At 42.0% G+C, this 14,269-nt stretch overlaps 2 protein-coding genes across 3 annotated transcripts in view; one reads left to right on the top strand and one right to left on the bottom strand.

The window, feature by feature from the left end:
* The window catches only part of LOC309436881 (protein adenylyltransferase SelO-like), a 34,541-nt gene extending 33,914 nt beyond the window's left edge, over positions 1–627 (top strand). For both annotated transcript variants that reach the window (XR_014183423.1, XR_014183424.1), the window contains exon 20: positions 117–627. The gene's annotated coding sequence lies outside the window, so the exon portion shown is untranslated. The remainder of the gene's footprint in view (positions 1–116) is intronic.
* The window catches only part of APBB1IP (amyloid beta precursor protein binding family B member 1 interacting protein), a 64,601-nt gene that overhangs the window by 3,098 nt on the left and 47,234 nt on the right, over positions 1–14,269 (bottom strand). The window contains exons 11-13 of the mRNA XM_082046455.1: positions 5,555–5,653; positions 4,475–4,592; positions 634–731 (exon numbers count right to left, since the gene is read on the bottom strand). Of these exons, the coding sequence (XP_081902581.1) occupies positions 634–731; positions 4,475–4,592; positions 5,555–5,653 (315 nt within the window). The remainder of the gene's footprint in view (positions 1–633; positions 732–4,474; positions 4,593–5,554; positions 5,654–14,269) is intronic.

Genomic DNA, 14,269 nt, shown 5'->3' with positions numbered 1-14,269 from the left:
GATTGAACAATGAACTTCAAAAAAATGCAGGTTTGGTTGTTGTTGGTGGTGGTTTTTTTTTTTTCCTGTAGGATGTTTTCAAGTCCTCACACCGTACCCTACTGATATTTTTACAGCCAGAGATGGAGCAAGAAGACAAAATTTGAAGCTGAAACCAAGGAATGCATTTAGAGCCTAATGAAAACATTTACTATTTTCCCTTCTTCACACTTCTACTTACACACTCATCTTCAGCTGTGCACAGTGTTCCCTGCCAAAAACACGACTGTATCCTTTGTGTTACTAAGGCAAGAGACAGAAAACATCCCTGAGGCTCTGGCAGCACAGACTCTGAGACTGTCCCCACAGGCACATTCCTATTTCTGCTACATGAACCCACACCTATTTATTCTGAAGAAGAGAAGTGGCAGGTGGCTGTGCCTACACCCCTGCACTTCTGTGCCACAGCACTGTTTGCTGTGTGTAAAGCATGAGGAGAGACAGCAAGGAACCAGCCCCTTTGCCCAGGAGAGAAATGCTTGTCACAACAGCACACTGGGACTTGGAGGGGACAAGACAGCGGGTGAAGAAAAACAAACTTGGAGAACTGGTTCACAGGTAACATTTAACCAGTGAATTGTAGTAACTGCTGACCTGTGCCTCCGATGCATCCATTTTCTTCTGAGTCTCTGGAAATTCTGTACTGGAACAACAAACAATTTGGGGAATCTGTCCATTTGCCTGAACAGCACCTGTGACAAGGGGAGGAGGCAGAAGGGAAAGAGTGTTACAATTTCATGATCTTAACCAGATCAGGGAATAACAAACTAAGAATAACGCTATGAAAACGTCTTTACAACTTCCAGCAGGGAAACCACTCATTACAGGTTTTATACATAATTCAGTAAAATCCATGAGGATGTCTGTCCTCTACTTCAGGTTTATTTTGTGACTGGTCAAATCAGTTCATTACATAAGGACAATAAACATAATATCTTACATTACAACTAATACCTGTCCACATGCCTCCATGGTTGCAGCTGGCAATCCTACAGGCAGAGCAAGTGGCAGAATGATGAAGACAAAAGACAGAAATGATCAGAGTGTGTAAAGGTGTTGACAAACGAAGAGCTTTTTCTTCTGACTGTGGGAAATGGTGATTACAGAAGACAACCAGAAAGGCTGACACGGGAATAAAGATGGGGAGCTAAGCAGAATTCAAAGTGGCATAGTTAAGCCGACCCTCTGGCATTCTGTTTAAATACCTGTCTTTCATACCAGCGTTTTGAAGTCTGTAGTGTGCTGTAATATTACTACATTCTCAGTCTTATTGCATGTTCTTTCCTTTAGCCTAAAGACTAAAAGCACTATAGTTTCATATCAGTAACAGTCACGAGAGCTGAAGGTTTGAAATCCTATAGGCAGGCTGATCCATTTTCCTTGGTAAATGAGCTAAGAGCTCATAAACTCTACCTGAAACTGTGGAAGATTTGTGAACCTCACTGTGTTCTCAGATTAGTCTTGGATCTGCTGGCTGACTAAGTTAAAGCTCTGCAAAATGTTTGCCCACCATTACTGTGTTTGTGATGGATATACATAAATAACCCAGTACTGCAAATGGAGTAAATGAATGTGAGACCAAAGGACAAATTTGTGGGTTTAATTTGAAAAAAATCCACAGCCCCTGTACAGTGTCATGAGGATTAAAGAAAGTCTCCAGTTTAGTCTGGGGTTTTTGGAAGCTGCACATGTCAAAGGATAATAGCAGATAGTGTTTGGTGCCTAGATACATACACTTGTAAACATTAATGACTGCCTTAGCTCTACTATAATTTACAGTTCTGAGATCCAGTAAAGTTCCACTCATGTACTTCTTGGATGCTAGTGAGCCCTTAGCTGTCTACAATGTAAGTCTAGGCACAATGATGGTTTTAATCTCAACATGTACTTTTCTGATTAGCAAAAAGGTTTCATGACTATAATAAATAGAATAAATTATTTTAATTGCTATGCTGGCAAATCACACACTTGTCAGCGAAGTAAGACAAACTCTGCAGTGTATTGAATTTACTAGGACTATTTAGGCTTCAAGGGATGACAGAAGGTGGTCTGAAGTCCTTGTGTTTTATGCCTCTGCCTGCACGTTGTTCAGCATATTTAATCCAAAGTACCGTTTTGATCATTGAAACTGCAGCCTGTGTTTGTTGAAGGACTAACATAGAAGTCCAATAAAGAGCTAAAATCAGTCTTGTGGCTCTAAGGGCTCAGCAGAGAGAGACGTAAATCCCTGGGTTCCGTGGGCCGTGCCCTCCAGAGCAGAGCAGGAGTTCGCGCTTCACACTGCTCAAAGACTTCGCTGCCCTCAGTCTTGCTGAAATTTAACCAAATGAAAGAGATCAGATAGAGTTCCACTCTATATAGGGCTGGGTATACTGTTCTACTTGGCAAATATGATATACCAGGAAGTTGGGACACGGCTACATTGTAATCTGTTGTCTTCAGTTTCATAAACTGTGCAAGACTTGAAAGCAACATTTGATGTATCGACTCCTGCCACACACCTGCACATACACTTTACACAAAGTCAGCCAGCTAAAGGACTCCCAGTCAATCCAATATCTGAGTTCATGCATTCTATTCTCAAGATTTATTTTTAATTTAAATGTTACAGTATTTGTTGCAAGTCAATTTCTCAAAAATGTATGTTGAATTAATATTTGTTTTAAGGAAAAAAGAAGTCCAAATAGAATGCAAAATATACATACCCAAAATATATAATGCAAAATACTGAGCCTTGCAGTGATACAGAACATCTGAATAAAGCAACATCCTTCATCTTTCAAACACCACGATATTGTGCTGGCACACAACATAACACTGTTTTTTCAGTGTCCAAAGACACAGTGAGGCAGAGAGACAAACAAGATACAGTTTGGGCTACAAGCGAACACACAAATGCTGGCTGCAGCAGCATGACCAGGGAACGCAGGCTACAGGCGATGCGAGAGCAGGACTTCGGCCTGCCTCCTCCAGCTTTTGGCTGCCACAGATTTTAGCCTATGCTGAAATCAGCCCATACCAATGGCTACATGGCCTTTTGAAAACAGAACTGAAGAAAACATGCTTTGTTCCATTTCCAAAACGTGAGCCAAGAACTGTTTACAGTCAGGTGGTTCAGGTTATAGTATTATAGTTGAGCCTCAGGTTATAAAACCTGGGGTTATAAAACCTGTATCAACAGGGCAGTAATGACAACTGTGAGACAGCAGAAATCACAGTGACTTGCCTCAGTTAGAATGCTAATGATCCTTCAGAGATATTTCTATAGAGGCAAAACACATGACTAAAATCTTTCCAGGCTACTTAACCATTTAATGGGCTCCATTAGTCAAGATTAACAGTATATTTTATGATCACATGCAGTGTTCCTGGATTCTAGGCAGCAGCTAAAGTTATACAGATGTATATATATACTTTATAAGGCCTCGATCCTGCCCGTGTCCAGTACAGGCTGCAGCACCTGCTGCCATCAACACCAGAACACAAAATGCTTCACAACTGTCCCATCCACTCTTCCTAAAGTACCCCCACACCCAACCATCAGAAAATCCCCTCATCTCAAAACACTGTTACTGGGTCTCCACATCCCAAATGTGCATTTATTACCATGATTTGACTCAGAGGAATAGTAGAGAGATCCTTCTTGTCGTGTGTACTGAGAAAAGGCAAACTGAAGCCCTGGAGAGCTGTTTGGACGATTTTGAGTTGTCTACATGACAAGTCAGAACATTAACTGCCAACACTGATTTTTACTTTGCCATCTTTGCCACTTTACTTGGCCAGTAAATACTTGGCCATCATGTCCTTCCTAAGAAATAAAACATATCTTAAGCACATAAACTAAAAGCAATCATGTAAGTGACATCTTGTATCATGCACTGTTGTATCCATACAATGATAACATAGGTAACAGCAGTGTGATGAAGCTACTGGAAAAGTAGAGGGTAACCTAATCCTTTCTTCCTCCCCACATTGTAATGCAAATGAGTGAAAGGCTAGGAAAAAGAGTGGCTCACCCTATCATAATCTCTTTCTGAAATGATCATTCTCAGAATATCCCACTCATCCCTTTTACTCGTTGGAAGGAAAGCACCAATACAGCCAATAGAAAACTTCAAGACATGGACCATCAATCAGTCCATGAAACACAGAGGGAGGATAAACGATTCATATTCAGATGCCAACAGAAAAATACAGAAAAATGCAGGTTTAAACTGAAATTTGGTGGGCTGTCATTGTATTCTTCAAGTTCTAACATTAAAGTGAGAGCTCTGCTGCTAGCTTAGTTATAGATCAGAGCTGCACTCAGCTGTCTAGAACGAGATATTATCTTGCTGAATCAATGGGATAGTTTTCTGAAGAAAGACTGTGCAACACTGATGATGACAGAAGTGGGCAATAAATGTGATTTCAACTGCTGTGACAGCATCAGTACCTGCTGATTGGGATTCTGCAGGGGCAGCTGCTTCCACCGTCCCTTGATTTGCCCATCGAGAGGACAAGCCAGCTTTCTTCACGGCACATTTGTAATTATCATATAGTGTCTTGCCATACTGCAAAACAATCAAAACAATACAATAAGCATGGTGTTAAGCTTTAAACATGCCAAGCACTCGTTTTGCTCTTGGACAACTCTTCTGACCCCATTCCTTCCTAGCCAGTTTTGTTAAAAAGTAGTTTTCTACAAGTGGTGTGTCTCTTTCTGTATAGGACCAAGTTGAAATCATCCCTGTAATATCAAAATAAAAAATGAATCCCCATGACCAAACGCAGCCCTACTGATACCATTGTCACCCTTTATGTTCATTTCAGCATCTGTAAACATCGTGAAACTTGGCTTAAAAACCAACTATTCTCAATACATCTCTTTTTCCAATGCTTTCCAAGGATGACATTTTCAGACTGGAGCCTTGGGACATTGAATCCTGGGGTGTAGAGCAAACAGCTCTGCCAGCATAACACACAAAATAATTTCATATTCACCCCACACCTTTGTTGGAAGTTGTCCTGCAGCAGATCTGGCAGAAAAGAATACCTAACAGGAGCAGGTCTGTATAGCCAGTACACTGGGCTATGTATGAATCCATCTCTTTAATGTTTTGTGCAAAACAAAATGGTCTGTGAATTAGGATATTTTTGAAGAGGGTGATGCAGAGAATTTGGGCAGAACTGTCTGAAAAATGTCACAGCTGTACTGATGAGAGATTGCACATTTTTAGCCACAGCATATTATTATTGTGCCAGATAATGGGAGTAAGTTTCATGACTACATGAGTTTTATAGCTACAGAATTCAACCCCTGTGTTAATGAGAAAAATGCTGATAAACAGGGAATGAGAATATTAAAAAAAACCCCATCCTGGTCATGCCCTTCCACTCTTTCTTTCTAAGGTAAAATTAGCATGAATGTCCATTCTTGTCACAATCTTTCCGGTTGAGGTGATAAAAGTCAGTAACCTGAGCAAGACAAGATTTTTCAGAAAACATATTTAGCTAAATTTACTTTTAATCTTACCTTGGCAATTCTTATTCCTGTTACCCATCGATGCAGGGTTGCTTGATCATCGCAGCATAAGTACTTGATATATTGTGACTCTTTTTGAATCTGGGGGTGCTGAAAGATATTAATTCATAAAATAAGGCAAACACAGAAATCAAATCACCCTACAAAAGTGTGAAGGCACTGTAAGCGACCTTGGTGAGAACACTCCCTGTAGGCATCATGATAACACCAAGATGATTAAAAAAAAAAGCAGCAAAAACAGACTATGAGAAAATATAAAAAAAGATGGTGATCATGAACTATACATGAGTTGCCACTGGCAACATTTGCTTGAAATAATTTTAATGCACTGTAATACGAGTTCAAGGGCTACAGAAGTCTAATAATGATCTAGAGTTCAATGCAGTCTACAGATGCTGTGGTTCAAGGTCTAACACTCCATGTATAAACACTGGAAGTCTGTTTCTCATTGCGGTTTGTCATATGTAAGGCATCCAGACTGAACACTGACCATAATTAGTTTTCAAAGAGCATGTTAAATTTGTTTAAGCATAAACTCCCAGCTGAAACAGATTTTTCCTTCTAACTGACTGCCTTCCTTTGAGCTGAGTTCTAGCTTTCTTCCTATACATTTTTATTCTGCTTTACTCTTGCTGTTGTTTGCAAACAGTTATGTAAAGCTGACGTATGCTCTAGACAGAGGATCATTCAAAATGTAACACCATCAGAAGCAATCTTTTTCATTTGGTTTGTACCAGAAACCTTTACAATTTTTAAACCTTTCTTGATTTTTTTTTTTTTTTTGACAAAATTTGGGGTCTCTTCCCCTAACTGATCAACACCATAATGGCATGTGGTGCTGTACCAGTACAACTCAAAGATCACCAAAATGCCAGGCTGTGTGCTTGCCTGAGACTGAACACCTTCTCTAAGACTCTGAAGGAATTTAGTTCTCCTGTTACAGCAGAGAAGGCTCTTTAGTCACTTGGATGGAATAATATACTGCCATCTCTTGATACACAAGGAAAAGAATGAAAACGAAGGAAAAGGGTTCATTATCCCCCATTTATATGTTCATTTCTCTTTGTATAAACTATAGGTGCACTATTAGTGAAATATTGTGAATACAGCCAAATACGTTCCAGGGATATTGCCAAAGCACTCTCTTTTCAGCCTGCACAGTAGAAAATTCAAAGCATACCTCCACCTAGCAGCAAGAACCCTGGTTTTCTAAGGTTCGATAAGCCCCCAAAGCAGAGCAGCGCTGGGTGCGGGGTTGCAGCAGGATCCCCCACAGCCAGCACTGAGACAGGTGCCAGATGTCTCCTCGCAGACACCCGCTGCTGGCTGGGACAATCCCAGACCACAGCCGGCTGATCCAGGGGCTCAAAAGCAGAGCTGAACACAGAGGTCTTGCTCCTCAGCCCTGTGTCCCTGCTCCCCCTCAGTGCTGCAGACACCAGGCTTCCCTTGCTTGTGCTGACCCAACTGTTTATGAGGCCACACTGTGATCTGAAAAAGGGAACCAGTCTGGGTTAAATATAACCCATATAATCATGCTGTAGCTTTGGTTTAATTTTTTTTAAACCCAGCAGTGTACAGTGCAGCCTCACATACAGCATGGAGACAAGGGGCGCTGTGGCTTGGGGAGAGAACAAGTAGCAAGGGATGGATGGGAGAACAGGATCATTCAAGCCAGTATTGCTGCCAAAGCCCCGTGCCATCAAATTACAAAGCAACAGTGAACACACCAGGTACATAACTGTGGGGAAGAAAAAAGCAAAGGTATATTACTCTTGAGGGGTTTCCTAGTGACAGACGTGTCCCAAGGCAGTGCTGTGGGTAACTGGGTTTCAGCAGTGTGTTTGAAGGAGCCATACTGTTCACCATTTTTCCGCAAGCACAGAGCTGGCCATCTCCCCTGGGCTGTGAACATGCAAAGTCTGTTTCAGCCCTCCAGAAGGGCCCAGGGCTACCTTATTGGTACCTAAGGTGAGAGCTAGGGACATCTCACACTGCAATCCCGGAGATGCCAACTCACTGTTACCAGGTGCCTGAAGCGTGGAACAGACGCCATGTCCACCCCATGGCCCTGTGTCTCACCCACCTGGAACACCCACACACCACCCCTTCATACAGTTCAACATACAGAGCCATACCTTGCTGCTGTACACCTGTGCCACATGTCACACAGTGGCAGTGACCAGGGCCCCTGGACGAACAGCCTCCTCCAGCTCCTCAGTGCCTGCCTGTCCCTGTCCTGGTCTCCTGCATCCTTGGCCAGCCTGAACACTGCTCACAGTGGGCTCCGTTACTGCAATATGTGACCAGGACACAATGCCAGACACTCTTTCTCCATTCTCATTCTCATTTCTCCTTCTACCCTTTCTCCATTATGTGACTAAACACAGTGAAAACCAGAAGAGAATTCAGTCTGAATGGTATCACTGAAAGAAATCCATAAGCAGGCACTTCTCTGCATGGCACAGCACAGCCCACAGACCTGCGTTATGTTATCACCAACAGAGCCAAGAGAACCAGAAGATGCAAACAAAAGCACTGCAACCCTGAGTAAATTAAATTCTTCGAGCACTTTTCAACCAGGAATGACCAATTTCACTCATATGTGTAAGGTCTTAATGAACCCAGCAGGTGGCACCCAAAGCTTTCAAAAACGAAGAGAAAAAATCCCCCTCTTTTCATGACAAGTCCAATGGGTCTACGTATCTCCCCTCATTTTCAACCACCACACCTACCAGCAGTTTTTTATTACAAGACAAAAAAATCCTATAATTTAACAGATAATCTATGTAAACATTTGGACAAAAGTGCACACTGCATAAACAAGGCAGAGTAGGACGTGGCATAGAGCAAGCCAGGTAATGGTGCCGCATGTAGACACAGCCCTGCCACAAGGATCTGCTGCAGGGAGCCCAGAGGGGCAGCTGCAAACCTCTGCTCTTGGGAACCCTACAGAAACACCAGTTTCACAAGAACACCTGTACTGTGTCAGATCAAAGGTCCCTGAACCCAGTGTCCCACCTTTGACAGTGGCCACAAATGGATACTGAGGGAAGAGAAAGAACAAGACAAGCATGTAAGATACTTCCCTCTGATACTTCCCCCTCTGCACTCTCCGTCTGCAACTATTTTCAGGTCAGGAGATTTTCTGAGCTGGATGGGGTTTCTCCATATTTAGGTTCTTCAATGGATTTCTCCGCCAGGTACTTTTTCAGCTTTTTATTGGGCCCAGAGAGAGTTCTGGCATCCACAACATCTTCTAGGAACAATCTTCCCAGATTTGGTACACACTCTATTGAGAACCACCTCCTTTTGCTCTGAACCTGACTGCTACTAGTGTTGTTTAATGTACTTGTTTTGGAAGAGACACTGAATGGTTGACCCCTATCCACACCTCTCCGTGCCACTCCTGAGCCTGCAGATCTGCATTATATTCCTGGCAAGTTGTATCTTCTCCACCCTACAGGCTTCTAGTCTCTGCAGTAATTCTTCAAGTCGAAGTAATTCCTTACCTTCGTTTATCCTTGTTGCTCTTCCCTTGATCCTTTTCCAACTTTATTATATCCTCTTTGAGATGAGAGGACCAGAACTGCAGAGGTGAGAGGAAACCCTGGACTTATGACACAGTATGGCAATGTTCACTGTTCCATCATCTGTGCCCCTCCTAATAATTCCTAATACTTAATTTACATATCTGACCACTACTGAGCACTGAAACAGACCTTTTATCAAGGTATATACCACATGAGCATCTTGCTCCTGAATGGTATAGGTCTGCTCAAAGTTAGAAATTCCACAGGGGAAGTTCTGATCACTTTTGTCCCTATGCACATTATTGTCTATATATTTAGACTGTATATTTTTTACAACTTTATTGTCCGGAACCTCAGCCTCGCAAGGCCATTCCAGAATTCTTCAGTCTGCCCTTTCCTCAATGATCTGAATAACGTAGCATCATCAGCAAGCTGCCTCAGCTCACTGCTTACCCTATCTGTCAATGTTCTGAGACTGTGGGGTTGTCACCACCCTGAGAAGTTGAGAGGAAACTGTCAATGAACAAGGCCAGGGTGTCCCATGCCGGACAACATGGGAGTTATTTATGGCCTACCCTCTACCCTGTCTTTTACTAGCTATTGTCTTCACTGGGCAATTCATCTTAACTACTGACATTCACCAGAGGGGCCTATTCCAAATTACCCAAATCAGTTCCTTGATTAAATTACTCCCATCAGCAACCATGATTAAATGCACTGTCACAAGTGTATTTTCTTCACTAGGGTCCAAACTAGCAAGCTGCTGAACACCCAGCTCTGTAGGAAGGCTAAATGCCTCCAAGCCATGCTGGCAGCCTGGGTCTTCACATTGTAACAGCTAAGAACTGTGTGGTCCTTCACTTTCTGAGAAGCACCAGCAGCACTGGCTCTCTTTTTATGCGTAACTTTACCAACGACACATAAAACGTAACTGAGATTGACTGGAAACATCCCCGTTGCCTTTCCTGGGCTTTGGCTCGGCTCTAAGGAGGACCGCTGCATGCTGCCCGTGCCAGGGCTGCCTTCTGCAGCTGTGTGCAAGGCCAGACCATGGCACCAAACACCAGCAGCACCAAGCTTAATGCTGAAGGTTTGTAACTGTAACAGATTATTAGAAAGTGGCTCAGACAGAGGCATTTGGCTTCCTGTGGTTTTTAGATGCATGGAACATGCTGCTTTGCATAGGAAGGGATGTTTCAGCCAAGCACTGTCCCACCCCAGCAGCTTGCTCACCAGGGAAGAAGCATACTGCAGTGAAATTGCTTTGGCAGTACAAATGGCAGAAGTCTCTGCTGTCAACCTTTAGAAGCTTGACTCTGCATTAAAAACTTCAGGTCACATGCAAAATCTGTTATGTAGTGCATAAAAATGCCGACTCACGATAATCAATTCAGAGAACAATCTGGACAGCTGAAAATCCCTGGAAACAATGACCTGGTGTGAAGGTCCATTTGAACCCATTTCCTCCTTTCACAGCTCCAGCGTCTCAGGGTAGTTGTTCAGCACAGCACACAGACGTAGGGAGCTGTAGTCAATAGGCAAGTCTGGTTTGCTAAACTAGATTCATAGTCCCTGGAATAACCTCTCTGTGAGACTAACAGAGGTCATAACAATATCCATCATGACAGTCATGTGAGAAATACTGTATTTTGAAGCAAAGTAACACTAACTTCAGTATGCCACAGCTTACATGTCTCACACATAGAGACAGATAAATTATTTTGTGACACAGTATGCATCATGTCCTGAAAAGGTCACTAAAGTCATCTGACAGCAAAGTGAAAACATCTCCTCTGGAAAGGTTTATCACCTTTGCCTCTGAAACATGCAGCACCAAAATGAATTATGAAAATAAAACTGTTTAAAAAGCAACTACCCCAGAATTCATGGTTTGAATGAAAAGTGGTAATATGCAAGTAGACAGGGACTCCAGATCTTTTCTCACAGAAAAAAAAATTCCCGTGGAATAGCGCTTCAAAAATAATACAGTGTTTTAAAATACAATATAATTTGACTACAGTGCACTTTTTCTGTTGATGTAAAAACTCTTAATAATGATGAATTAGTAGCATCATCAGGCCTGATTTTTGGACGTGTTGGACACCTGGCCAGCTACTTATTAAGGCCTGAGCACCTCAAATGCCAGGTGGCAAAAGGATGTGCCATGTACTGACTGGAAAAGCACTGAAAAGGTGTGGAACAGCATCTAATGTTCTCCTCTGACCCACTGTCTCCTCTATAGGTATCAACTGCCTAGAGATAAAGAATGCAGAAGCACTTGAATATAGAGACCTTATCTTCTGGAGAGCATTAAAAAATATTTGTGCATAAATTACATTTTCAGATGAAAAGCTCTTTGCCCATGGGGGAAAAAAAAAGATAGAACACATTGAAAACCTGAAGAAATGGGAACTAAATGATGTAGTTTCTATGGTTTGTGCCAAAACAAATGACTAAAGGCCATGTGTCCATGAAATGAGAAATTATCCCAATAAAACAGTCTTTTTCTTTGCCTTCTTCCAACACTGAAGATTAAAAGTAAATGGAAGTTATTCAGGCATCTCATTGGATTCCTTGCCCTAAAATATACGCCTCCTTGCTCAGTCTCTGAGGCAGAAACAAAAGCCAGAAGCATCAAGAGAGTAACTTCCGATCAAAAGCTTTGGCTTTAGGCCAGATTTTCACAAAATGGTCAGTGGTTTTGGATACCTTATGTTCTACCAATGACATTGTGCTACCGTGAGCTTGCTTCTCAGAAAAGCTGAGACTCTCTGGTTTCCATGACTGCAAGTAGAATTAATACTCAACACCTTTCAAAAATCACACTGGAGTGGTTTGAAATTTCCATCTACTGGTAAATGTGTCAAATTCTGATGCTATGCCCTCCTTCCGTTAATATGACCAGGCTTAACTGATCTTTTGAAGACAGGTGTGAACTGTACAGATAAAACAGTAACTATCCTATTATAAGGAAATTATCCTTTTGACCCACATTTCTCTAATGACTGAGGCAAAACTTTTAGGTAATTAAAAATATATGTAATAGCCATTGTAACCAGGATGGCTTTATGCAGCACATAATATTTTCCAAAGCTATTATGTTCCATTTCTCACTGTCCATTCTCTGCCTCTGTTCTCCCCATTGCTTATGCACTGATCTCGCAAAACTGTATGCACATAAATATGCCTGTAATCTCACATATCTGAAAGTGGTTTGTAATAAAGAATACTTCTGCTTTTGCTTTTTCAGCAGTGAATTTTACTCTGAAATATTTATCTGAAGCATTCATGCTACCACAACAGTTTTCTAATCTGTCACATAAAGAAATAGAAAATCTCCAGTTTTCTATCCTCGTTTCCTGCACTAGCCATTTGTTTTATATCTTTTTCCTACCATTTTCTATCTCAAACACTGCTAATTCTCACCTTCTACCTTCATTGTGTTGAATGCATAATGTATATGACTCAGTCTGTGACTGAGCACACTGGGTGTGAGGGAGGAGGGAACTGGGAGCTGAGCGACTAAATACTGAATTACCTGCTAGAATGATGCCACTGCTGCAAACAGAAGCTATTGTTCTTGAAAAATTACTTCCAAAATTATTTGGATCACTAGAAATTCTTTTTTTTAAATCGTAGTTTCCCAATGGCACCAGGAAAACTTAGCTGTTTAGATTGCACGGGAAAATGTACCCAGCTGTGGAAATAGAGGATGATTTGCCTTTGTCTCAGTTTATCCCCAGGAAACCAATTTTTTTCATCCTAGATTAATTCAGCATTATGCACCATTACCTCCAGATTACTCAAGCACAACCAGCACCAATAAACTATAATTAAATCCACTCTTTGTCACAGGCACATCAGACTAAACCAGCAAATTTGCATATAGATTACCTTGCTATTTGTCTTCTTTGAAATATTTTTCAACATGGTGTGACAAAAACAGCTCCTGGACTCGTATGTGTGCACGCATGTGCACACACACATATACTATCTTGATGCACAAAAACCCTCATTATGTTCACAATATCTGCTAAATGCAATTAATGCTGTTGCTAGTACGATGAACAGATCCCTCCCCCACAGTGGAATCTCTTGGTTTTGAAGGGTCTTAGCTTTGGAATATGAAATAAACCGCAAAAGATCTCATCCATTTCCACAGTATTCCCCATGTAATGTAGTAAGTGGTGAAAGAGAAGATCTATGCATAAAAACTTGCATTTGTAAATGCAAAGGTGACAGTGAGGAACCAAACCACTCCAACTGAAACTCCTGCTGTGTGTGGTGTGTGAAACTACTTTTTCTGTGAAGGAGAGATTTTTTTGTTCTCCCGCCCTTCCTCTCCCAGGAGAGGCCAGCACTCTGCAGGGCAGAGCGGAGAGCAGCGCTGCTTCCCTCTCCCGCCTCTGCCTGGAACAGACGGACAGACCTCACCATGACAGACACAGGTTTGAGTGTGGGTCTTCTTTCACGCTTCCTTTTCCTTTTCCTTTCCTCTTTTATACTTAGGCAGATGTCTATTCAGAAAAAACTCACTTTACCTCACAACAGTGAAGGGTGGGATCTTTAAATTTTTGTAAGCATTACATTCAGGCTGAGTAGAAAACAGGAAGAGTCTGCATGTTTACAAGAGTGGATGCCCCAAAAGTGGAGGCTCTATTTTTAATATGTTGAGGGTTCTTTGTGTTGTTTTTTGTTTTTTAAATTTGGGACTTTCTTTGGGGGGGAAAGCCTTGTTTAGCACTGGTATAGAACAATTCAAGAAGGTTATAGCTCAGCACAGACCAAGTAGGTACTGGGAAATAAAACAGTTTTTCAAGCTTTACAGTTGCCCCAAAGCCTACAGATTCCTGAAAGCCAACTCCATCAGAGCCTTTGTGCCAGGCTGCACTCTCATCCCCAGGTCCCAGCCACATCAGTTCTGGTTTGCTGCACAGGGACAGCTAAAGGTGACCCTGCTGTCTGACACCAACCAGCCAGCTTTGCTCTTTCTGCTTGGTCTCAGCTGGGTTTTCTGCTGCCTGAGAGGAGCTGATATGAGGAAGCAGCTGCTTTGTTCAGTTGCTGCAATTGTCTCCTGAATCATCCTGAAAGAAAACTCCTGAGTAAGCTCAGCAAAGTGATCTCTTTTGCTGATAGACACTGTGATGTGATTTTGAACTGTTTCTGGCAC

This window comes from Streptopelia decaocto (genome assembly GCF_964273445.1).
Source record: "Streptopelia decaocto genome assembly, chromosome: 2".
Lineage (NCBI taxonomy): Eukaryota > Metazoa > Chordata > Aves > Columbiformes > Columbidae > Streptopelia > Streptopelia decaocto.
The sequence above is the reverse complement of the archived record's forward strand: the minus strand, read 5'-3'. Positions and strand labels throughout refer to the sequence as shown.